The 27669-nt window shown below is 40.6% G+C and overlaps 1 protein-coding gene across 3 annotated transcripts in view; it reads right to left on the bottom strand.

Annotated features, from left to right (window-relative positions):
* Positions 1-27669, bottom strand: part of slc4a2b (solute carrier family 4 member 2b) — a 52522-nt gene that overhangs the window by 12142 nt on the left and 12711 nt on the right. For 2 of the 3 annotated variants that reach the window (XM_037756441.1, XM_037756442.1), the window contains exons 2-9: positions 25190-25268; positions 19622-19793; positions 7650-7818; positions 7297-7517; positions 5651-5775; positions 4531-4751; positions 1955-2091; positions 535-618 (exon numbers count right to left, since the gene is read on the bottom strand). In XM_037756441.1, coding sequence (XP_037612369.1) covers positions 535-618; positions 1955-2091; positions 4531-4751; positions 5651-5775; positions 7297-7517; positions 7650-7818; positions 19622-19681 — 1017 coding nt within the window. In that variant the 5' untranslated portion in view covers positions 19682-19793; positions 25190-25268. The remainder of the gene's footprint in view (positions 1-534; positions 619-1954; positions 2092-4530; positions 4752-5650; positions 5776-7296; positions 7518-7649; positions 7819-19621; positions 19794-25189; positions 25269-27669) is intronic. The other variant, XM_037756443.1, reaches the window with a different exon arrangement.

The raw sequence follows: 27669 nt of genomic DNA on the forward strand, positions 1-27669 counted from the left end.
CGATGCTCACTCGCGTCTACGTAATGCGAGCATAAGCGCGAGCAACAGGACGCCGACTGTCGTTGACTTAACGGCCACAGGTGTCACTGTTAACGAGCAATTTCTGATTGTTACATCTAGCCCCTTTAATAACCAAAGCACTTTGTATGTAGTTGATTCAGTGGAGCATTTTGCACGTCAACATCAGGAAACAGACTCCATGCTTACCAAAGTGATTTATTTTAATTCACTCAACACACAAAAGATGCATCTTGTTCATGTTATTATTACCCTAGATGTTCAACTTGGAATAAGTTGCATAAAAACATCTTAGAAGCTTAACACTAAAAAGTCAGAGAAGAGACCATAATCTTCAGCTCTCAGCATCAAATATCTTTTAACGGGTTATTAATTGAACACCATGCTGGTCAGTCACAATTCCCTGTGAGATGAAGACCAAACAACAGGCTGGAAAAACGTAATATATCGTCTGCATGCCTGTGAAATCACGCTCACACGGATCAAACCTGACTCTGGCCGGTCACCCTGCCTCACCTTCTGGTACCTAGCCATTTGACCGATGTCCAGCAGGACGCCGTCGATCTGCGAGGCAGAGCGGTACACAACCACCGGTAGCGACTGGAGGAGCGAGACGGTGCAGGAGAGGACTCAAACACTGATGCGACCGACAGCGGCACAAAGGGCGGGACCCTCACGTTTACACACATACCCACAGGTAACTCTTCCTCATCACACACACCTGACAGGGACCTGTTGTTTACCCGGTCTGCTGGGGGCTCAGAGGGCTGTATGAGAATGTGTGTGTGTTAATAAAACATAGCTCTCCCTCTCTCTCAGGAGCTCTCAGTGTCCGGTTACCTACGCTTCTCTCTCCCCTCTTTTTTTCTTTTCCGTGTGTGAAAGGAAAGAACTCATTCATTCATTTTTAATTGTCTCCTTCCCTCCCTGTCCCATCCACAAAAGAGACGAGGCAGTGCCAAATTTGAGAAAGGGAAAGAAGACAAAACATCTCTCAGGATTTGCTACAATTTATGGTTACATTTTTAAACATTAAGTCTAAAGTAGAAAACATAGCACCGGAAAAAAATTTCCCCAAAAAGTTCCTCTAAGTAAAAATTCCAATCAGTCATTTTCAGACCAAATAAAAACAGTTTTTTGTATTTATTCTTTTATATAACTGCAGCATTTGCCATACTGATTATTGCAAATATGAACCTGATTTATCTCTCTTTTCTGTAACAAACATACCTGAGGTAAAAAAAATCAGCAGCAGCGTCAGAAAACATAAATAAGTTAAGACTTTTAGACTTTCTTTGCAGTGTTTATTCAATCTATTGTCTATACTATAAGTCTATTTTGAAGTGATGGCAGGTTTCGATTCTGGATTTTTAATATTGAGGAATAATTTAGTTGATCAATAGATAATTTGATCAAGAAAACATTCTGTTTTATATTGTAAATTGGATATTTTGGGGGAATCGGACTGACTGCACTTGTAACCTCATAATCTATCGAAGGACTGGAAAAAAAAATCTGTAAATAGTGTGAATTTTACCTACACTTCATTATTTGATTTATTTATTATTTCTTACACAAACTTGTAACCTACATACAACTATTTTTTTAACATTTTATCGTCAAAGCGTTGCAAAAATAGTTGACAGATTGATTGTGTATGAAAACAATCATTAGATGTCACCCTACTTTTGAATTTTGTTGGTGAATCAACCCTTGCTTACATTAGGATCACAGATTGTGTCTTAAATGTTACCAAAACTAAAAGATTGTACCCCGGTCTTTGACATGACACATGACAAAAGTAAAAAATAATGTATGTACTGATGAGGCTGAAAAACGGGACAAACATCATCAAACTCGGCGTGGCATTAATTGACGTGTGTCCTGCTTTAATGTTCAAGAGGATGGGTGACTAGCGAGTGCTGTAATGTCTCACCTCATGTGGGGTTCGGTCCTGCTTACGGCTGCGAGTGGTCGGCTCTGTGTGGTCCTTGCCGATGTGCACCACTTGACCCTTGGTGCTCTTTCTGACCAGGTGTCTGCGCATGCCGGGAACATCTTCGAAACGATGACCTGGTGGAGAAGAAGAGACGAGAAGGGTGAGATATGTTGAAAAATGCAGAGAAGACGGATGGGCAAGGAGTTTAAACTTCAGACACCCTCAAACACAAATAACCAAAAACAAAACGTATATACAACTCAATATGATATCCCAATTATATTACTGGGAATTAAATCCCAGCACAGAGGCTGCACATCTTATTTAGTGCTTCTGCAGCCGTCACATGTTGACCTTGCACCCAAAGTTCAAATCTAAGCCCACCAGGTCACAGAGGGACAGACCACATTGTTTTTGTTTCTGTGGTCCCTCAGCAGCGAGTAGAGTTACTAGCTGGCAGCACACCAGGCACTGGAAAGGATTTGGAGAGACACCGGATGGCACAGAGACGACGCTGCGAGTAGGAACTGTCCGATCAGGTTTTTAGAGTTCAAAGATCAAAAGAACTCTGCTGATTCGTTCAACTACAATACAATAAATAGTCAAAGCTAAGCAAAAACTGAACTACTTTCCCAGAAACCACAATCATATTGAAAAATAATAATCTTACAGTAAGAAAATCTTAATATAGGTACAGAAATAAGTGAGATTCCCTCCAAGAACACCAACTGCCTTACCTTTATCAGAGCGTGTATGTCCTATGAAACAAACAGTGATGCTTTTATGGTTCTTCATCAATGTTTCAACTCATCATGTAAAAACCAGGAAGTCATTGCAAGAGATTTCCAGCTGCTGTCCTGCTCATTCTAGCTTTACTTCATCTTTTACTGAGAAGGTCCCCTGTCAAGTCGCTCCATGGTGTTTGAGTGAGGTTTGGGGCCGACCCTGGAGTAAAATGAGGCCCGACTGGCATGCGGCTCTTGAAGGATTTGTGGTGGGCGTAGGGTTAGTGCTGGACTACGTGACGCCCTCAGACTGGAGCGTGCAACTTTTGCAAGTTTTGACAAGTCGGAAAAAAGTTGCCACTTCTTGACCGGCGCCTGACCTTGCTGGAACGATCAGAATGCATCAGTGAGCGGAGGTGTTAATTCGCTCGGGTCGGACAAAAGGGTAGGGACAGTGATCAAATAATTCCTATTGTTGAGCAGCAGCCAGAGACGGAGACACTTTCCCAGGATGATTTACGGTGGCGGGAAGCAGATAAAAGAAGACACAGACAGTAACTGGTGATGAACATATTGGGAGGCTCGACTCTGCGTCACTAAGCCCCATAACGATCAAATATCTGGCCCATATCAAGCCCATACCGCCATCCACAGCTTCTTTATTTTGCCTTCGAGTCCACTTAACTCTTCCCCTTGTTTCATTCCACTAATGATTAAAGGTTGTGAACCGAGATCCAAGTTTCACAATTAGCCACCATGTTGGCTCGGGCCCGAGTCCAGGGGCCTCAGCTGACAGCGGGAACGGCTAATTTAATAATGTGAGCCTGTCTGCCACACTCTCTGATAAGCTGCTGCTCTCTGCTGAGGGGTCGGCTCCCTGACGTAAATCTCCCCGGCCCTGAACACAACCCCACGCTGGCGCCGGGGGCCAGGAACGTCACAGGGCAGCGGGGAGCCGACTGCTAAGTTAGAAGGGACTGGAGGTGGCCCCCGCCCTCGCCATGATTTTTCTGGAGGAATCTGAGCATCAACAAATCCAAGACTTCATTTTTGTTGCCATCTTATAACAACGACAATTCAGAGTTAATTAATTTATAAAAACTGGGAGGTTGAAAACGTAAATATACACGCAAAACATCATTAGCCAGCCACACATGCTGGAGAAACTTTGATGATGTTGAGGCAAAACACTACAACCCCTTGGAAAGTATCTGCAAATATCTGGAAGGATTAACAAGTAAGGGATAATGTACAACGAGCTGGTCGTTGTGAAATAAACCCTGACCTGCTAGCTGCACATTATCCCGCTTATTACACGGCTATTTACTTAAGAAATCAATTATTTGACACAAAAATTATCTGCCAGAGTCCGAGTTCAGGCCTGCGTCCATATTAACGGTCTGTTATACATAGCAACGGTCTGCTATAAAGGAATAACAGACCGTAGAGCGATATCTTCTAAAAATGTTTTCAGCACATACTAACTCAATTCTCAGAAAATCTGATCATTTTGCACCAAAGTTCTTAATTAAATAATAGAAGAGTATAGAGAGAAAATACTCTACAAAATACTACTCCTAAAATACTCTAATCTAGCATTTTTCATTTGTCAAGTACTGAATTCACTCAGGAGTATACAACAATGAGCTTTACCACGTGGCTATTTCATATAGACTTTATTTACTGAATTACCAGAAAACTTGCTACATCATGATATGTATATCGTTATCGAGATATGAAATTACCTATATCGGGATAAAGGATTTTGGCCATATTGCCCCTTAGGCCCACATCCAAGCAAATTTTAAGAGCATAAAATCTTCAAAGTGAGAATCTATCTGTACTCACTCTTGATGCCGTCCAGGTCAGCGGAGGCCAGCGTCTGAGCCTCGATCTCGTCAGTAGGGATGCGCTCGTACTTGGCCTGTTCGGCACCCGTCATGTTGCCTGTGCGCCGGCGCTCTTGCAGGTCGTAGCCGCGGCTGGCGGAGGACTGTCGGGCCAGCGGTATGTGTTCAGGTGGCGCTGACTGGGGAGAGGGGCTGGAAGTGTCGGATGAGGCTGGCTTACTAGATAACAGCAGAAAAACAAGACACAATTGTAGCTCAGAGGAATGGTTGTTTCATGGTTATTTTTTGAACATTTTCTGCAACAAAAGTTTCACATGTGAAGTTTGAAACATAGAGACAAAGAGGGACTTTTTACCAACTTATTGCCACTGAACTACAAACATTTCTCCTCCTCTGCTCTCCTTTTATAGACATCTTATTTTTTTCCTACTTGGTGATTTGGTTGTCACAGGAATAATATATCTACACTTTGGTTATCATCTTTTGATTGGTGTATTAGACCCCACTAATGCTGCTCCTAATAAAACATGCATCTCTCAGCTCAAAACACTCAGCCAACACAAATCCCTCAAAACACTTTTAAAATAAACATAATGAACTCACCGTCCTTTAAAGGTCAGTTGTCCACAGCATTTCAAAATCACTTTTTCACTCAGTTATTTCCCCCTTATATCAGGATGTTTTGTAAAATAAATCCACTGTTATTAGGTTGCTCGTCGATCGACTGAAAACAAGCAAAAGGTTTGTATACGCAGCTTTATCCCTTTAGCCCTAGACCCTCATGAAGTGGAACAGTAAATGTCATAGATGGAGCCTGAGGCTGCTGAGGTGTGCTGCGTCGTCTATAGCAACAGGTGATATATGGGTCTCCGAGGAGAGGAGTACTCGGGTCCATCAGATCATGCCCAGCAGGCCCACTGGATGCCTGAGACATGGTAACGTACAGTGTGAACCTCACTGGCCAATGAAACGTGTGCCTGAGCCGTCTCACCCAATCAGATTGTCTATGAGAACATTTCAGCAACATGGCAAAAACATGCCATCATCACAGCAGGTAAAGCATTTTATATTATTATTTTATAAAGTCTCTCAAGCCCCCAGAACTCGACTCGACTCACTCTGAGGAAGATGCATCTCCGGTATCTGCTCCCTCCGCAGACTGAGGCACGATGTCCAGCTCACGGGCAGAGTGAGGGCTCTCTTTGCCACGTCTGGCCACTTGGTCTTCATCCGAAACAAAGAACTGTGGAGGGAATACAGAGCATGAGAGCACTGCTTACTGTAAAAAAATAAAATTCAAACCAGGAACTTCAGATAATAACCACAGAAAAACAAAACAGCCCTGTGCACATTGGTCCAAGGGAGAGAATTGAAGACAATTAATGAATTGAACAAGGAATTTGATCTTGAAAATAAATTATTTTAGATATTTACTGTACAAATCAGGGACTATTATTTAAAGGGGAGAAAAAAAAAAGCATCTATCCGATGAGGCCTCTGCAGTCTTAAACAATGAGGAAACATACTATAGGACATACAGTATATATATATATATATATATATATATATATATATATATATATATATATATGTGATGGGAAAACTGGTATTTTCTTTGAGGAATTGGCAGAAGATTTTTCCTAGAAATTTGGAGACACTGATCACCTTCACTGTGAACAACAAGGACACTATCATATCTGGATCTGAATAAATCTAAGGGCAATGGACAGCAGAAAGTCAACAGACCAAGAAATGTACAACCTGCCTGGTTCACATGCTTTGTTGAGGTTTGTTTTCTCCTTTTCTTTTGTAAAATATATTTATTCAAACTGCTACAAAATAAAGCTGAAACCAAACAGAAACACAAAACTAAAACAGATAAACGAAAGATTAAAGCAAAACAATCATGGTATCTCAATCATATTCTACAAATTCTGCAGGGGTGCATAGTATTTAGCAGAGGTGGACCAAGTCATTGTTTTGCAAGTCACAAGTAGGTCTCAAGTATTAGCACTCAAGTCCCAAGTCCTAGACCTTGAGTTTTGAGTCCTAAATAAGTCATAATGAGCTCTTCACCGAATGCAATGCCATTTGTGTCTCCCTCTGTAATTTTCGACCTGCACATTTTGCATACTAACGTAATGTTAGTTCTTCATGGTTTTCTCCTGCAACTTGATTGGATGATGTCGGATTGGTTCAAACAAAGTGGATCTGGGGACTTAAGTGTCGACTTGCTGGGAATGAATAGCATTAACGTCAGTTCCATTGAGGAAATTAATTGACACTTTGGAGCAAGTCAAGTCTAAAGTCATCAAGTTTATGACCGAGTCTGACTCAAGTCCACACCTCTCGCATTTAGTTACCATTATTATTTTTTATCAGGTTAAATCGGGTCTTGTTTTGTGAAGCATAATAACAACCAAACATGAAACCCACTGATGAATGATTAAGACTGTACTGAAATATTCATTAGAGGAAAATATGGTAATGCTACAACAGGCTGGGTATCAGAGCAAAGCATGGACTATGGCCATTTGTACAGCAGCACGTTCCTGAACGCTCATTCACCCACATCTCAATGCAAATCATAAGAAGAATACTTCAGGTACATTATTAGAATATTTTTTCTCCCCAAGTACAGTGTCAAAAGGATCTCAATTTAAACCAAAACAAATAATGTTTTAATGCAAAAGTCAGTCCCTATCAGTGCTTTTCCACTCACTCATAAATTCACTTAAAGATTAGGATGAAGGTGAGTGATTACCTCCACATCTCTCTCCGGCTCAGATGGAGCAGGCGTTGCCTCCGACCCCTCTTCCTCCTCTTCCTCCTCATCCTCTCCCTCCTCTATGGGGCCACTGCTGGGAACATGGCTGCTTTTGTGATCTTTGTCCTTTCTCCTTTTCTTGTTGTTCTTCTTCCTGCGTCCGTCGGAGGGCAGTTTGGACAGAGGTCGGTGGATGTGGTGAGAGGAGTGACGGTTGTCTGAGGAGAAGATACAGCAGAGATACACAAACATCAGCTACTTCCATATTAGATTTAAAGGTTGTTTTTTATTTCTCTGGCTTGCTGAATGTTGAAATGCACTGTACAACGAGGAGACCGCCGTGCGCTTACATTCGATGTCCTCCTCATGGTAGATGTGGTGCTGTTCATCAGGAACGGCAGCAGCGGGACTGAGGATCTGCTGGAAGCGCTGGACCCCCAAGGCTTTGTTCAGGTCCCCATCATCCTCCTCTTCAGGGCGCGGAGTCCCGTGTAGTGATGAGGCAGCAGGAGCCTCTGGCTACAACAAAACAAAAGAACAAATACATTAAATAAACCGAAATATAAGACATTGGGAAAAAAATGCAGACAAATGGATAATAAAACCATAAATCTGTGAAATAATCTAATACATTTAAAACTTAATCTCAATATTACTGCCTCTTTTCACAATAAGCATTTACTGCAGGTCTTTTCTTATTTCATTTCAGCAATTCATTTTACAAGTCTTTTTTCCACAGTCAGTTTTTGTCTTTCAGATTAAAATGTACAGTGTGTAACATCTGGCGGCATACAACGGTGAGGTTGCAGATTGTGCTAATCGTGTAGAAGAACTACGGTGGCCGGCATGACAACGCGAATGGCCTCATCTAGAGCTGTTGTAAGAGTAGTGGGAAGTGAGTGGTGAAGCGAGAGAGAGAGCGCGGCGGCGAATGTGTGTGATGGTGTGAAACGATCAAGTGAGCTAGTGGAGCAGAAGTCAGAGTTAGTTTAACTTTGAGAATATCGATTGAATGTACAGTGGAAGTCGCAGTTTGTGCAGACATAAAAGCTGCAGCTCCTCAAGAGGTTTCCTGTGTCTTGTTTCCTGGTGGCTGAGTGGAGATGATGGGGATCCTCCTAAATGCTACACACTGTTCCTTTAAGTAGTGAACAAAGTCTATACTATAGCTCTGTCTCAATTCCTTAATATATACTAATTGTATATAGTATATACTATAACAATCTTTATAGTATACCATTTCAAACTACAATCAAACTGCGATTTTAGAATAGTGCTGCCAATTAAATTGGTCTTGTCTAGAAGGTAACACACATATTGCGAAACTCTTGCGAGATGGTTAAGGTTAGGCATCAACCTTGAATGGTTAGGGTTAGGATAGGTCGTTGGGCAGCGAGTCTCGCGAGAGTTTTTGCTTTCTAGACATGACCAATTAAACCTAAAGATTCAGCAAAATCTTTTTTTCCATAAAATCCGTACTAATTTAGTCTTCCGAGATGTTACTGGAACCATTTCATCTCCATCCTCAATTAGTTTTAATGTTTTCCAGATGTGATAAGCTCCTACTTTTTGTTTGTGCATTGCATTGTGGGAGAATGGTGTCCACTCAAAAATGTAGTTTTTTTTAGTCTGCACAGTAACACTCATACTCAAAACCTGCTTAGAATTAGAATGGATTATGGATTTTGGACACAGCATGCATTGCATTTCACTTCAACCAACACCAGAGGGAGTTCTGGTTCTGCAAATACTCCACCGTCAGGACATCATATGACGAGTCCTCTCATGCATACCTTCCTGAAAATTTGCCTGAAATTGGAAACAATAGCTATGTGCTTCGATCGGTTACTCTTTTTCCACGCTGTGGTGTGACAGGGATCATGTGAGGTGATAAGAGATCTGTTTTCTTGCAGCAGGATGCCGTGCCCTGCTGCGCCCTGCTCTGTCGGTGGGATGTTGTGATAAGGATTGGCTGCAGTACCACAGCGAGTGGATCTACTCTGGCTAACGGGATCGTGCTGTAGCCACATCACGGCAGAGTAAATGTTGCCATGACTACTGCGCAGGTGCCTCGGATCCTGCGGCGAACCCTTCCCGTGGCAAAACTCAGGGGCCACAAGTCATCTGATGCTCCCACAAACGGTTCTCAGGACACCCAACATGTCAGTCGTATATTAAGTTTTCTCCAGTGCTGCAGGGAATAACAGAAAGAACGTGATGACTCACTCGTCTCCCACCTGCAGCTCCTGCTTACTTTTGTGTCTCACACTTTTTTCACTTTATGCACAGCAGACTGCTAAAAGAGCACACAAATGTACTGTAGTATATTCAAAATTACAGTGGCAGAAAGTAACTCCAGCACTTTACTTAATTATAGTACATGTACCTCAAAATTGTGGTTTGGTATTTCCATTTTATGGTACTTTATGCTGCTCTACATTTATCTGACAGCTATAATTACTTATTCCCTTTCTGCATATAGAAATATTTAATAAGCTTATAAAATAATGCATTGTTAAAGATTCACAACCTTTTATCAGGGGCCATTTTTCTGCAGAATGACAACTTTTACTTTTGATACTTTAAGTACATTTATCTGATAATACTTCTGTGCTTAAGTAAAATTTTGAATGCAGAACTTTTACTTGTCACAGAGAGATTTCACATTATGATATCGGTACATTTAAAGGGCCAGTGTGTAACGTTTAGGGGGATCTATTGGCAGAAATGGAATATCATATTAATAAGTATGTGTTCATTAGTGTATAATCACCTGATAATAAGAATGGCTGTGTTTTCGTTAGGTTAGAATGAGCCGTTTATATCTACATAGGGAGCGGGTCCTCTCCACGGAGTCCGCCATGTTGCACCGTCCTGTTTCTACAGTAACCCCAAAATGGACAAACCAAACACTGATAACTTTTCCTGCTTTGGCCGTAGTCAATAATGTTACTCGCTCCCATCGCTGCCGCTTTCTCTCTCTTGCTTCACCACTCACTTCCTAGGTACACACACACACTACGCACTGGCTCTCCTCCAAATGACCTATGCAACTCTTAAAACAACTGACTCTAAAGAGGGCCATTCGCGTTTTCGCATCGGCCGCCCTAGCTCTGCAACAGGCTTAGCACACGGGAGAGGCTTAAGTTGGTTGCGACCTCCTCCTCACTGCTAGATACCGCCAGATCCTACACACTGGACATTTAAGTACATTTTGCAGATAATACTTGCTTAAGTAACATTTTTAATACAGAACTTTTACTTGATAAAGGGAGATTTTGCATCGTGGTATCGGTACATCTACTCAAGTAAAAGAATACTTTTTCAAACATCGCAAATATTGCTTCAAAAAGTGCCACAAACTGTATCAAGAATAAATCCGGAAATAATATATTATTAAATCAAATCAATTCTTTCCATCAACTTAAATCAATACAGAACAAGACGTTATACGCATGATGTGAAGTAGTTTGGACACTTTGTTTGTTCCACTTTTATCACATTAAGCGTATCAAATCCATCAAGACAAGGAAATGTGAACAGGAAACTCAAGAGTTCATCCTGAATCTATCACATTCATAGCTCGACAGATGTTCATGAATTAAGGCATGTCCAAAGAAAGTGTGAAGAGCTGATTCCCATGACCCACACAACGGTGCAAAGTTTTTACATGCCACACACAGGTGACAGAAGCAGACAGCCCTGCACTGAACTGTGGACGAGCTGAGACCCAGGCCAGCCTGTTGGGCAAACATTCAATATTGAACCAAGTTTCAATTCCTCTTATAGCGTTTTTTTCCTGACAGATCAACAAAAGTCTCAAAAAAAGGAGTAAACAAACTAAACGATCACCTCACTGACCTCCAGAACAAACTGCCAAAGACAATAGCACTTTAAAGCAACAATAACTCAGCAGATTTCTTTCACTGGAGACCCAAATAAAAAAGGGGCCTAAATGGCAAATGTGGCTCTTTAAACTCCAAATTTTGAGTTAAAGATAATAAATTGGAGTAACATGACAAAGTTAAAGTTAGTCAACTGTTTTTATTACAAAACTTTCATTAAAACATGTCACAAATTGCAAAGAGACCTTTTAAATTTCTGTAATTCTGCGTGACTATCTCAATACTTCCAATATTTTTAGATGATATATTAGATGACCATTGATCCAAAAGCCTTGAGTACACGTATCCTATCCAGATGTGTGTTGCTACACTATCCGGCAGTTTATTTTTACAGAGCTCTCATTCATATCATGGTTTCACAGTGAATCCCTAGAGGTGGGAGAGATGTGTGAGGGATTCTCAAAGAGGTGAGAGAATTTTCCACAACCGAAACCATGTGCAAAAACAAGCCGAGGGGAGCCGAGTAAAAACAAAACTGACCAGACAACGAAGAAAACTATCAGGGACTTACCTCGCTCATGGCAACGTAAGCTTAATTGCAATCAGCGTTTTGGTGGCAACAAGTGTCACTGCCCTCCAACATGACAAAAGTGGAGCTCTGACCCTCAACAGCTCTGTTAAGAACTGCAGGCAGGAGACATCCCTCTCCCCCTACTTATCAAAGCCTCGTGATGCCCTAATCAGAGCCCTATCGGCCAACCTGCCACCTTCACCAGTCTGCCCATTGTACCAGCCAGAGCAGAATAAACAAGACTCTCGTTCTCCCTTTGAGGACGAATGCTGCCTGAAAGGACAAGCCGTGTTTGAACAGCCAGGAACAAAACCCTGCGTTGACATTCATCTCCACGTTTTAACTTTGACACATGAAGCCTAAATATTGACCAAGGTGCTCTTAGTCAGCGTGCCTTGAAGGGCAATGTAAACGCATAGGAACTAAACATCTAGCAGTTTTCAATGGATGCTTTTTTTGATGGCTAATATTGACAGAAGACATGTTAAGTAACAGGCTGGAATGAAGATTAAAATGTTGTGTGTGCCAGAAAGGTTAAACCGCTAATGACTATTTTCTACATGACAAATGACTGAACAAACATATTTTGGTTGATCATTTGACCTAAACTTAGCAATTCATTAACCAAATAAAAAAACATCTGTGTATGGAACTCTTTTAGAAAAGATTTCCACATCTTTAGTCCGTTCAATTTCAGTCTCATGTCGAATTCACACCAGAGCAGCGGTAAATAAATAAATATAAATAAATTATAATCCTGTTCTTAATTTATTATTTTTTTTAAATAATATATTTAAAAGCAATTTAGTAATGAAAAAGAAGAAAAAAAGAATTGAAAGAATATCAATAATGAACCGAACCGATAAGGAGTACCGATAAGAGTATTAGGCTAATATCGATAAAATCCTAACGATACCCATCTACACGTTATGAATACAATACGTTATGTTATTTTTTTATCGTCAATCGTTCCTGACCTTTGACCTTGAATAAAAATCAGGTGCAGAACTTTGAGTAATAAGTTTTAGAACGCCTGCAATAGCTGTTGAGATATTTCAGTTTGAACCAAAGTGGTGGAAAAAGTTTCTAACACAAATGACTCATACTCAGTAGGAATATTTGCCTCTACAGACTGCAGAAAAAAACAAACAAAACTAATGTTATGTTCTTGTCTTTTAGTATCTAAATGTGGTGGTATGTGAGAATAAATTATTAGCTAGTGAAAGAGTTAATCTTGTGAAGCAACAGTTTTAAAAGGTAGCGTGCATGTGTAGAGGCCGTGTTGTATAATGAGGACACTCGACCGTGTGTGGAGGCAGCAGAGGAGATTATCTGTGTCGTGAAGTAGGCTCAAATCCAACACAGTCAGCATTTGGAGGGGAAAGGGGGAGATAGGCTGTCGTAATGATCATGTCGAGATGAGTCAATGCATTCCTCCATATCTTAACATGAGTCTGCCACGAGATCCGGGTGCTCAATATGCTCTGAGTTTCTGATGATTCTATGAAAGCGTGCGAGTTGTAACCCAGTTTCACCCTCAGCCCACTGTGAATTCTGTGTTATGCAAGCACTGATTTACACAACCTTCCTATTACATCATGAATTAAACAGCATGTTTGCGCTGCTTAAAATCAAATATAAAATGTTTACGTCATACACTCAGTCAATTTAATTAAGAGATACTCCAGACGCTCAGAAACCGGAAAATATGTCTCCAATTGGTTTGTTTTTGCTCCCCGTCTGGTGATACCGTTTGATTATATTTGTATTGGGAACTGGGCTTTTAGCAGTCATCAGCTTTGTCATTTCATATTATGCAAACAGGGTTTTCAGTAGCCAAGCATGGAAAGATCATTCACTAAAAAAATAGTGTTCTCACACCTCGGTTTTATCTAAGTTGAAGATGTCCAACTGATGAGAGGGAGATTCTACAGACGCTGTCAGATGCACATCACAGGAAGTTTATGAGGTAATAAAACATGATAGGTAGGAGGGGGCGCAAACCACACTTTACTGATCAGATTTCTCTGAGGTCTGATGGCTCACTTCCAGACAGCGACTGTCTCACTGAGAGTCACTGATACGGTTGCACTATAATGTCAAAGCTCAATATATGACATGATGACAGCTACGGGTCTTGGGAGCATGTCGTGGTCTACACAAGTAGTTTCCAACCTGGGGGTTAAGCCCCCCAAAAGGGGTTGTAGGAAACTATGAGATGATTAACGGGACAAAGGAGAAAAACAAACATATTTTGATAAAGTGGGTAGTTTTCAGGCCTCAAAAATGTCAAATGAAACCATTTGTGTAAGGAAAATCACTTGGGTTAAACTTCCCAGGACGGTTAGACATTAAACCTGTGATGAGGGGTCACCTGTAGACATAGCCTCGTTTTAAAGGAACAGTTCAACATTTGGGGAAAAACGTCTATTCGTATTCTTGCTGAGAGATAAGCTGCTTTCATTTGATAAGAAATTTGCTCTTCGCTCACCACGAGGTAGGGCTCACAGAGGCAAAGTGCAGCGCAGGTATAATATGTCATCAAAAAGTGCAGAAGGGACACCATTCACTGTTTCTAGGCAACAACAACAGTTGCAGAGGTTATCTAATTTGTTATGCTTTGAAAGGTCAGCAACAACTGAGGTCAAAGTTGAAATAATTTGAACTCCAAGCGCTGCGCTTTGTGGCACTTTCGAGCGGTGCACCACGGCAAGGGTAGCGATTCCGCCTAGTTGGGAGGCACCGCTCTCCCCATAGGAAAACAATGGCACAGCCAGCAGACAGCGATTCTACCACTGATCATGTGTAGGGGGATTAAGATGAGAAGATCACTCCCACTTTCATGTAAATATCGAGCTCCGCCCAGCAGCTGACTAGCTTAGTTTAGTTCACTAAACGGCTTTGTTGAATACTTGATTCTGATTGGTCAATCACAGTTTTCTATAGTTTATTATTTCTTTATAACAGACCATTGCTGTGGACGCAGTTCTGATCTTGGACTCTGAAGGATAATTTTTTTTGTGTCAAATTTTTGATTTCTTAAGTTAGTAAACGTGTCATAAACGGGATAATGTACAGCGAGCCGGTCACCCCTCTGCAAGTATCGCAAACCCCCAGTAACCCTAACCCAAAATCTGCACAGCACCTTATAGCTTGTTTAATCTGTGCAAAAAACAACATACAAGTTCTACACTAAGCTAACCATGCGGCTGGTTTAGTGGAGAGACATATCAAGCTTGTCATTTAACTCTCAACAAGAAAGAGAATAAGCACATGTCCTAAAACATTGAACCATAGCTTTAAAGTAATAGTTTGACATTTCTTGTCATCTCTGAGGCTCAAGGACTGCCAGCCAAAAAACTATATGGCACATAACACCTGTAAAAAAACGCAACCTGATGTTTTTACACTTCAGTGTTTGTATGAATTAAAGAAACTAGATATAACAGTGATTCATGAGCTTTAGAGGTGCTGGTAGGTGGATTTTGTTAACTCTGAGCAGAGCCAGGCTAGCTGTTTCCCCATGTTTCCAGTCTTTATGCTAAGCTAAGCTAACTGTCTCCCAGCTCCAGCTTCATGTTTACCCTACAGATATGAGTGTCGTATCAATCTTCTAATCTTACTCTCGGCAAGAAAGTAAATAGGCACATTTCCGAAAGAGTGAAACCATTCCTTTAAGGGGACACAAGCCAAATGGGTTGGAAACCAATAATCTAGACCGTTTTAATATAACAGGTTGCTTGCACTGCTGAAATGCCCTGAAGCAACACCGCTCCAATGGCTCAGCAGAAATAAACCTTTGCAAACTGTTTTAAACTGAACCAGCAGCACAGCAGGTTTCTTAATATTACTTTTTCCAGTTAATTAAAGAAAGTGGCACCCTTTTAAGAAACCTTTCATAATCCACCCGCTGACATTAGAGGGGCGACTATATGTAACTAGTGACGCATTAAAATAACATTAGGTTGTAATTATTACCTTGGATTTCTAATGCCTGAGAAAAGTCAATGAGCTGTTGACGAAGTAAAAGTGCATTTCAAAAGCACAACTAGACTGAACATTAACCAGCTGCAGAGTTCATGTTGAGGGTACATTTACCTTAAGAACTGAAGCCAGAAGAAGAAAGTCAGGCTACATATAGGCTTAGAAAATCTCTATTTGCCCAATGTAGGATAATGTTCAATGACTGACTGGGAATGATAAGAACAAGACTAAATATCACACACACAAACACGCCACGCTACGTTGAGTCCTCTATCCTCGAACTAAACAAACTCACCTTTAATGAATACAGATAGTCCATCACATTACACACAGGTGTGTTGCTGCAGCCTAAAATACAACAAGATAGCTATATTTGCTTTTCCAAAGTCAAAAGTAAAAGCCAGAGACGTCCGCCACTGTCATGGAAGACAACCTGCTTCCCATTTCAGTTAGCCCTCGTCACGTGACCAGGGCAGACCTTCCAGAGTAAAAAGAAGACATTACTCAGTTTCACAATGAGTCCTTAAAAAAATCAAACAGGGTCACCTGAACTCTCCCTGACCACACACAGACACACAAAACACACATTGTTAAGGAGATAATAATTAACTTGAGAGAGTTGGAGCCAAGAGAACAACCAATAAGGCTCTGTCAAACAGCAAACATTTTTATCTTTCCTGAGCTTCTTGGTCATCAGGCTACATCCTGGCAAGTCATACTATAGCCAAGTCATATCTAGTCCACAAACTCAATGTTTTATGGCAGTTAGCTGTCTTACCGGCTGTAAATGGCAATAACGACGTGCTGATTCTGAGCAGGCTTGACAGAATATCTTTAAGGATGTCAATCGACACCTTCTGCAAGAAAATAATAAAGGTCTTTGTCTTGTTTAAAGACACGTCGCTGATACAAAGACAAAAGTGTACAAAAGTATTGTCATTCTGAACAAAGCTAAGTATATGTTGGATTATAAAGCACTTCCAATGTTGTACTTCTCACTTTTTACTGTGAAGGAGGTGTGGGGCAACGCATATACAACTAATGTAAATCCATTATATAAACTACAGAAAAACTAATTATAAATACGGTGGTTGTTTATCAAGTGAAGGATAATAAAACTGCAGGATTTAGTTGTTAGTTATGTTTAAAACCAACCACAGATTACTGCCTGAAACCTGTTTGTGCTAGTTGTTTGTGTCAGGTGATGATGATTACAGAAGGAAATTTCATTTTTAAACTCAGTTTTTGTTTCTCCTTTGTCCTGCTAAACTACATTAAAGAAGACGTGTATTTCAGTGTGTGGAGTCAAACTGTCCAGAGACCAAATAATGGGATTATTATGAACTTATTGAGCATTTATGTTTAATATTTGAGTTTAGATGTGTGTACCTAGGCCTTAAGGGACTGTATGTAATTTTGTAAATGTATAAATGTGTTTTAATTGTTTTTTATTGCCAATGTGTGAACAGGTTGTGATCTAACCTAAAAAATGAGACCTAGTGTACAGTAAAAGTGTACAATGACGCGATTGAAATAAATAATTAACTTTAAAAAAGGGAAACTACTAAATGACATATTTTGTAATAAATCATCCAAATGGTAAAACTAAATATGAGAAGTAGTTAAACCCACGGCCTCTCGTCTTTCTGCACCTCTTTCATGGATCAGTGGTTAAGTGTCATATATCCACTTCCACCTCCAAAATACTTTGCATTCTACGTCTGGACTGGTAGGTTTGGGTTTACAACTCGGACAGCACTTATATTGTTTATGTCCAGATTGCATGCAGGTAGATGCAGTGGTTGTCAGGATGGTCACAATGTTGTGAAACACTGAAAAGGAAGCAGCTGACTGCACACTGAGAAAAAATGCAAAGCTAAGGGAAAGCAAGCATTTCCTTCATTGGTGTTGCAATGAAGAACAAAGCAGCTCTGATGACAAATGAACACCATGAGCACGTCTAAAGGACAGTTTGAACGAGAACATGTGTTCTTTCAGTCAGAAATCATCTCTCAACAATACAATAAGTGATGAACCTTATCAGAAGTGGCATCTATGACTTGTTACTGGAAAATCTCTTCTATTATCTCTTCTCCCACTGCGCTATAAACATCACTATTTCCACTTACCTACACATTCAACCCACTGCACAGTAAACTCTCTTCAATTTGGGCTGTTGAAAGATGTTCTGGGAAACTTAGAAATCCTTAACTCATGTAAAAGAACATGAGAAAGGTTTAGTTGGTAAATCAATGAAGATGTGCAGTCCTTAACAATCCAATAACTCCTGGAATGCAATCGAACATATTAAATCCTGGAAATCACTAACCATGGCAAACTGATATCTAACAATATGAGGCTATTCTTGGGGGGATTTTTCCTTTAAGCTTGTAATATTTTCTGCTGCAGCATCTTAATCATCCGAAAATGAACTTGTTGAGAACCTCTTGAGTCGGGGAATGCTGCTTTCTTTGGCTGCTGACCAGCTGCCCTCCAGGCAGCATGTTCATCACATCTATCCCACCAGCAGCCATGCAATTATGTTTTTCATTATATGCCAATATTATTTTTGTGTTTCCAACACTGGCAACCCATCGACTTGGAGTAAAGAGGAAGGAAACAGTTTCAGTTGTGGAACCGTCGACATTCTCCACTGCTCTAATGAAAAGGGGAATTCAAGGAGCAGCTCTCGGTGCAGATCTGAAGTGTTTCTGAACTATTCTCAACGTTTTTATTTTTGCGGTCAAAAGTCCTGTATGTGGGAACAGCGCTGTCCAAAACACACACTCTGATGACAGAGTGGACTGAGGGAGCTGATGCAGCATAAATCCAGCACAGGGAGAACATGAAATGAAGTAGAGGAAAGTTGAATACGCTGAGTAGCTACAGTCTTATGCATGAAAAGACAATAAACTGCTAATTGTGAGCGTCATCTCTTCATGAAGAGCATTTAACCTGGTTTGTTACAGGTTCACCAACTCTGCCTCATGTGCAGGGCTGCACCATATTGGGAATATTCAAGGTGGAAACTTTTGATGGGAATTAACAGGAATTTAAGGGAATTTATGGCAATAAAATGGAAATATATGGGCTATTTGCTCAGGCTGTATTAACCATGTCATATGCAGACAGAAACAACCTTTTACCATATCATAAACAGACATAATCCATTAATTTGTCAAATGCATACAATGTGAAAGGTGCCATGTGGTGAGTTAGCTAGCAAGCTAACTAACGGGGAAAGGTAGTTTGAAAATTCGAGCCGATAATGTGGGCTATGTGCAAATTTAGGGTTTAAGGTGAACAACTCATTTATAAAAGAAATGCTTTATAATAAAGAATGAATGTGAAATAGATTAAATAAAACTCCTTGATTAGTATGCTTAATCAAGCTACAGCCGCATAACTAGCAAAAGGTGTTGACGAGTTATAAACTGCATGTACTTTGCTATCCGCTGGTTAACTGTAATATCATAATAAAATACAAAATATATTCAAAACTTTCCTGAAAGCACGTAGTCGTTTGGGTCAGACAGTGCAGTCGTGTTGGCAGCAGTGTGATGGGAGAATGCACAGTGCATATAGAGGGGTTGAAACTGTACTGATTTCCTATTTAATGGGATGTTGGCAAATGATCTGTACATGTGACGGAAGAGTGTGCTGCTGAATACAGAGTGGGGCATACTTCTAACCAAAACATGCCGTGTATTTTCCGATCAAATAAGTTCACTATTAAAAAAGGTATGATTTTTATATTGACATTGTGCAAGATTTCCCGAGATAAACTTGACTTGGAAAATTTAATGAAATTTACAGGAAATTTGACGACCCTGTGCAACCCTACTCGTGTGTTTTATCATGTGGTCAACAATGCTAAAGCGTGACCTGACAGGGTGCCGTGTGTGTTGTCGTGTGGACTTACGCTGTGAATCACCGATGCCACGGCATCTGTAATCTTGTTGGGAGCGCTGGGGTTGCTCATGGCTCCACAGTGGAGTCGCTGCTGGAGAGGCTCTGGAAAGCTGGTTTGGATCGGTGTGGCTTTAGCCCTTCTCTTTCTCACTGGGACTCAGACAGCTTTTGGGCAGCATAACCTGGAGACAGATACAGATCCGAGGGGTTAGTCCACATGAAGCTGGAGATTTATAACATGAGGCACTGAAATACTGGAGCTGTGGGCCAGTAATCCCTGAATATGAAGTGCAGGCAGAAAGTATAATGACAGTGGTGTGTTTTTAGTTGTGTTGGCTCTTTTCTTCTTTTTCAATATCTCTTCTAATACATTGTCCTCCAATTTTAGGACATTGCAGTAGGAATATGATCCTAAAACATACAAAAACTTATTGTGTTAGGGCAAAACAGGACTGTTTCATCACCTAATCTACATGTATCTCCAGCTGAGGATGTGTTTCACTGATGGAAACCAGGCTGAACGCAAAAAATGTACTGAAACAAACAAGTGACGATTTCTGCAGCACAGGCCTCACAAGGAAAGGTATGTACCAAAGTGTCGGCTGCAAATATTAAATAATTTATGAAGACTTTGAGATTAATGTTATGTTAATTTATCTCCTAAAAACAAGAGTTTTCCTGATGCTTGCAGCTCTGTGAGGCTCTACTTAGACACAGCATTGCTTTGAGCTAAATGCTAACATAAGCAAGTACTCACAATGGCAATGCTAACATGCACTTTAACCTCATAAAGTGACGACTTTTTTTTGCATGTGCTGAAGTGCAAAGCCAACAAAATGCAAAACACAAAGCAACATGCTTCACTGGATGACTACTCTGAAGGAGTTTCAGGATTTTTTCTGAAAGCGCCTCAAGTGCCTTTGAGTCCCCAGACCCACTTTCGAAACACAGATGGCCTAAACTGAATGACGTTTTTATGATGAAGTGGAAACACTGACATTATACTTGAAGCATGATAGCAACAATGGCGGAAGAATTACACACCAACATGCTTTTATAAACAATGACACCCCGTCTATTTTCATTTCTACGATTCTTGATTTCAAGCCCTGTAGCACTTCCTCGCCGCCATTCAAGGTTATTAAGCATTAGAGCCAGATAAGAGCCAGATAACACAGTGCTACTGTGCAGAGGACCCTTTGATAAGCGGCGGCACGTGCCTCAGCTAACCTCCATCAACCTCCGTCACTCTGGAGTCGCCGTTGGACGACATACAACCGCAGGAATCCAAAGGTAATCACAATTCAGTCGGCCAGAGGAGGAGGAGCATTTCAGAGATGGAACAAAATGTTATTAGAGATGCACTACAAGAGAACAATAAAGTACAGAAGTCATCTGCTGTCTGGGAGAACCATTTTCATAATCTATTAAAAGGCAGAGTTGGTAAAGATTGTAGGAATATTTTTTGTTATATTAGTTGAAATTCTCCTTACATCCTGACATTAATAAATCAAATGCTCTTACAAAAAAAAGAAAAAAATCCAGCATCTGTGGCTGTCGCAGGACAGTAATAAAATAATTTGGCCCGAATGAAAAGATTGGATGGACTACCGGTCTACCTGCCTGCCTGCACGCACTCTGCTTGTGCACTCTTTGCGCGTCACCAGATTCTTCTTCCACAAGCTGCTAGTTTGACAGCTGTGAGTACCAGCAATAGCCATGCTTGCCGTTAACGTTCATTATGATATGTTTATGTTCATAATGATCATTTTGGGGCAGTGGCTTTGGAGGGAGGCCTTTTTAAATGTGAATACATGCTGGTTTTCTTTGTACTCTATGATTGTAAACTCAATATTTTGGAGTTTCAGTCAGTTGGTGAGCCAAAACAAGATATTTGAAGAGGTCACCTTGGGGTTAAGAGAATGTAACAAGCTTTTTTTTAAATATATTTTACTATTTTATAGACCGAACGAAAAAATAATTAAATCAAGAAAAATTTTCTTGTAGCCCTAGTTCTTGATATAATTAAACTTTATTGTTAGGCTGCAAAGATCAACGATAGAGTGTATAAATTGGTATAGTTCAAATGACACTGGGGATGTATTGCTAAACAAGATATATCTAAATTAATTGAAGCAAACAACAAAACCCTTTGTTTTACAGTTGTTAAACATACTAGGCACTCAGTCTTAGACTTTACGGTTTTCATTCAGTCTAAAAGCAGAGGAAGGCCCTCTTTTGGTTCACTTTTCAGTGTCACAGTCAGAAATAATGTTCTGGCTCCCTGACAGCAGCTATCAAAGAAACGATAAGCCTCCCTGCTGCCTGACTACAATCATATCAATGACCTTGTTGACGGCGAGGGATTTCTGAGAGGTATGTTTCACTAAAGCACAATCAATGACAAGAGATTAAAGGCAGTGCAGAAGTATTCAGGAGCTGTTCAGTGTAAACTTGCATTTAAATGTGGATTGAACAAAGACATTACCTGCCAAAGAGACCGTGAAACTGAGACACACAGCAGACTACACAACGTTTTGGCAACGCTCTTCGTTTGCTCTGCCAAAATGGAAATCACTGCCCCAAATGTTAATTACATACCAGCAGCTGTTCTTTTCAGAGTAACAACTTTAACTTGTTTGAGACGTTGTAATCAGGGCAGTAGTGGGCGATAAAGGAGGCTATTGGAGTTAGCTTGGGTGTGTTTGAAGCTTACTTTCTCAGTAAACCTAGACCCCACCACTGTGGAAGAGGCAGGGCGGGCTACACAGGGATAAAGTTACAGAACCCTGGGATCCTGCACAAATAGCATGGGAACCAGCTTATCTACCTTAGGGCATGGCTGTAACGAAACAGATAACAGTAACAATCAGAAGAAGAAATGCTAATTGTCTTGGTAAGCAAGCAGGTTTATTAAAAAAAAGCTGCTATCAGGTGCAATCAGTCAGAGGACTGAATAAAAAGGAACTGCATGGTTGCCCCTTATGTAATAACTGAAATGATGGGTGGATGAATGCTGACAGTGCAAGAGGAAGTGAGGACAAGACACTCTGTGTTTCCCCTGGAAGAAGTTCATCATGTGTGATCCAGAAGCCCAGTACCTCACAAACTGTTCCTAAAAGAAGACGATGAGTGTGGAATTTGTTTCCACTTCTCCATGCAAGATTTAGCCACATGGCCTCAAATGTGTGCACGCAAACGAAGCTTTGGGAAAACTATCCTTCTGGGAGGAAGTAAGTATGAAAACAGGAAGAAGGTAAGGAGGAGCTGTAAATGTTAAAAAAAAATATAGAAACAGGGCACTTTGGGATTCTTCCTCGTGTACATAATGTTAGACTTTGGAAATAGTTAACTGAAAAACCATGCGTATGCTTTGCCCGGACCTACAGTATATTCCAAGTTAATACAAAATGTCTCAATGTCTACCCTGTGACATTATAAGTTAACTCAGCTTGTCACAGCATAACAAGCTGTCCCTGTCCCTCCTGCAGAGAGCAGAGTACACAGTATATAATCAGGAGTGAAGACGCTACCTTTGACCGCAGAAACTGTCATCCCGTTTCTGTTTAAACTACAGATGTGTCTGGCATATGAGGCTTGGATGTCGCAAATGTTAGTTATCAGGTTTGAAAAAATAGCAGCCGAATACACTCAGCTCTTTTAAAGGATGCCCTTAAGAGATTTAGAAAAAGCTCCTCTGTATATCGGTCAAAATACATCACATTTCCTATTTGATTGATTTGACAGCTGATAGTGAGTACCTGCTATTTACGGTTTCTGAAATAACATTGCAATGTTTCTGACATTTCCTTTAACTAAACCGATCTAGTCTGAAATTTATCTGAATATCATAAAAGTTTTGACATTTGCGTCATACCTTTAGAGAACAATGATAACTCAAGAGCATGACTTTGGCTTTTTTTTGGTCAGTATTAAGACCTGATATGCAGTTGGTGGTGACTCATCTCTCCCACATAGTGCAAATAAACCTGACAAAGTCTCTTTGGTATGTGGTAAATTTCCAGTATTGATCAAAATGTACTGCTCACCTTCGAAATGTTGAATTTCCCTGAAAAGAGCATTTTCCTTCTTTTATTTAGAAGCTCTTTTAACACCTTTTTAAGAGAAAAGGAGAATAAAAAGGGAGGAGCAAAAGTCAGACATTTGCCTGGCATCCTCAACACAATGTCTTTCTTTTGAAATTTGAGAGGTTTAAGGTATTTTTTAGATGCTCTGCAGGGCTTTTCTTAAAGAAAGAACGATGACAGGTTACAGAAATCTGGGACACTAGAGGAGTGATAGGTCAGCACACCAACCATCTCAAAAACGACAAAGTATGAGAAGCAACTATCAGATTTTTTCACCCTCAGCCAAGATCTGTATTTCAAAAATGCCAATTTCACTGTAATCTCATGTGACCTTTGGGGATACAGAGGGACAAAAAGGTTAAAAGTTCTTCTCCACATAATGACATTAAGCGAAAGGAGCGAGACAGTCAGACGACATAACAGAGGTCATGAGCCAGACTTGAACTCACGACACGAGCCCACATGTGTGTTAACCCAGTGATCTGCCAGGACACCCGGCCGGACCCGGCTTGAATCAGACCGCTTGGCACGCGAGTGGCGACCACAGGCTGCATGTTCATCTACAAACTCTATCAAAAAGGGCATAATTAAAGTACAGTTCAATAAAACACACAAACTGCCAATAAAAAAAGGCCTGTCCAGAAATAGGAGTTTGATCATAATGTCCAAACCTCAACAGACACACAGGCCTGTACTTATAAAAGCAGGACAATGACAGGGGGGGGGAAAGGAGCGGTTTATGGTTTCATTAGAGAACTGGGCTTCCAAAAAACAAGACTGTGTGGGTTTCCTTTTAACAGACAATGCATGTTTAAAGACATTTTTTATCCGGATTGTGTTGTTGTGATAACTCCAAGTGACATGAAGATAATTTGTGGCCTTAATGTTTTATCTAACACAATAACATGCTGCTATGAATTTACAGAATCAACAGCGTTATCGCCGGTTAAAGACGCAGTCTAGGTCTGATGTAGAAAAACATGTGCGTGATAAACAGAAATGGGTCAAACAGAGAGCGGTTTAAGAAAACAAAAAAGACAAACACTTGAGGAAGTAAGGTCGGTTTTTTTGTAGATATGAATGGTCAATTCTGATTCGACCACAGCATTTAGAGGGCCATCACTTCCCCAAAACATGGCCTTTAAAAAGCTTCTAATTTAGGATTTACAAGAGTGTAAGAGCATGTTTGTGCTACTAAAACTCAAGTGTTTTCTGCTGTGTAACCTGTTGAACTAAACAGGATTTGTTAACAGTTATGCTATGGTTGCTCAAGCCTGAGACACTAACAGGAAGGATCTTGTTAAGTTTCATTAGCCCTGACAAACAATCACCTAATTGAGTACTCACCCATGTAAACAATGAATTAAACAGACAATAAATTAAATAGAAAAACAACGAGCAGTGGAAAGTGACATTCTGACAAATAAGACAATTTGAAAACATGACAACTGGTCAAGAAATATAAGAATATATCCATGATTGTACCATACCTTTGTGTGCTCACTGCAGAGAAGCCACCGCAGACATGGTAGTGCAATTCTGAACTCTGCCGTGAAGAGAGACCCGGGGCTGGTCAGAGTGCAGGGCAAAAACAAACAGAGGGGGAAAACAGAGAGAGGGAGACAAAAGAAAGGAGAGTTAGAGATGTGGAGCCGATCATGTGCGGTTCCAGCCTCTTGACGGGCTGAGTGCTCTCTCAGACGAACACGCACAGACTGATAAAAGCAGCCTTCCTCCTCAGGATTATGTTTCCTCCTCCAGCCTGCTGACAAGTAGCCATGTGACTCCAGGACCCATTCAACACTGAGTCAGAGGCTGCTGCTCAGTCACACAAATCTGTCGGTCTGTCTGTCACACACGCACAGATGACCTCAACCTTAAAGTGGAAACTCAACCCCAGTGATCAATATCTCTCTTTAACAAACCATAACAGTGGATTTGCATGTTTTTTGACCAGCGGTTCCCCACACGTTTGGCTTGTGACCTCTTAAAACAAATCAATGACTACAACTACTCATTACTGGTTGCAATTGTCTACAGTGATTTTCCTTACTTTATTTGAATTATTTTTACAGTCCTGAAGAAGTACAATTATTCAGTAATTCACTAAAAAGCAAGGATTAGAGGCAAGTTTGAAAAAAAAAAGCATTTTTGTGTAGCAGAAATATGTTTTTTCTGCTTTCCTCATCTGTGAATCATCTCGCCGACAGTTATCGTGCATCCTCACCCCGAGGTTGGGGACCACCGATTTAGCCCATTAACTAAAACAGACTAAAAGTCTACGTGCTAGAGGCTGTGAGACACTGCATTAGCATACTAAGTTGCTAAGATGGTGAACATGGTAAACATTATATATGTTAAACATCAACAAGTTCGCCTTGTCATTATGGGCATGTTAGACATAGTGACGTTCGCGTTTAGGTCATAGACTGTATATAAAGATGGATGACATGACAGCTCCCCATAAGTAAAGTCAAAATATCTGGATCGCCCCCTGGTGGCTCCTCTGACCTTTCCTCTAGCGCCACCATGAGGGCGCTTGAGGAAAAGTCAAGAGGATCTCCAACGTTAGGATACATTGTCTGGGAACCATGAATGTCTGTATGAAATTTCATGACAATCCCTCGGATAGTTACTGCTATATTTCATTCTGGACCAAAGCAGTTGATGGACATTGCCACCCACAGAGGCACACGGTAAGCATGGCTAAAAACACATTCCAATATCATAAAAAAAGTGCACTGGGTGGAAATAGGGTGGCAGTAACAATGGGCCAAAACATGCAAGAACATATATGGTCCTTTAATCACATGAGGATTACATGCAGTGTTTCTCATGTGGAAATATCTATAATCTACTCTGAAGGTCTATTACAGTCTATTTCTCAATCTACCAGAGTGACATAAATACATGTTGCCACACACAGACAATAGGTGACCGGCGGGTAAATAAAAGGCTTTCGACATTAAAAACTCTAGGGTGACGTGAAAGGAAGTGCCACAAAAGCCTGGTTTACAACCGCATACAAGCAAATGAATGACCTCTTTCATTCCATGTAATACAGATTGCAAGACAGAGAGTGAGTCATGATGTACTGGCTTTCTTTAGAAAAATTGGACAGTTTGACTTCTCATGAAGGGCACTGCAACTTTGCCAGGAAGCTTCTGTGCATTAATATGGTGAATAATTGATCGATAATGTGACATAAGCAATGCAAATGATTTATGGCATTGTATATATCTCAAGTTTGAAATGAAACTAGTGCAACTTTAGAACTGCATGTTTTTTGGCATGTTTATAAATTTGCACAGGATGTTTATTCATGTGCTAATATGTGTGCTTAAAATGAGTGGGAAAGCAATGACATGTTGCCTAATAGATCTTTAATTATTAACCGGTAATGACTTTTGGAAATGATTGTGGGTGCTGACATTTCCGAACAGCATCTTAATAATTTTTTGTTGGAGTTCACCTGGACTTTGTACAGGTAAAATATATCAGTTTTAGGGTCAATTTTCCTTCCTGGCATGCCGCAGGTTCTTAGTGTATTTGGCAATGGAAAAACAAACTTGTCATGTCATGGAGGAATCAACATTATTACACAATTAATCCCACATAAAGTCATGAAAGCCGCCAGATTAATTGTGTTTTGCAGCGAACAAAGAACAGTCCTGTGATCTAAACAAGTTGCTTACCCGTTGGCCAAATAATCAAGCGCTGCATTCCACATCAGCTTATTTGAGCCTTAGGGCTAAAGAAATACCCAACCTCAGGAGGAACCTGAGTGTGTGTGTGTGAGATATAATTGTTTGTCCCCAGGGATGAGGGATCACTGTGGAGTCACATGCATGTCTTGCGGGGAAAAGAAACACAGTCAATGCCACAAGCAGCTAAAATTGAAGTCTACTTCAAAGTCTGGGGCTTTCCTCAATCCCAACAGTGTGCTAATAATAGCATTATCTACTGTGGT

Source organism: Sebastes umbrosus, chromosome 21 (genome assembly GCF_015220745.1).
Source record: "Sebastes umbrosus isolate fSebUmb1 chromosome 21, fSebUmb1.pri, whole genome shotgun sequence".
Lineage (NCBI taxonomy): Eukaryota > Metazoa > Chordata > Actinopteri > Perciformes > Sebastidae > Sebastes > Sebastes umbrosus.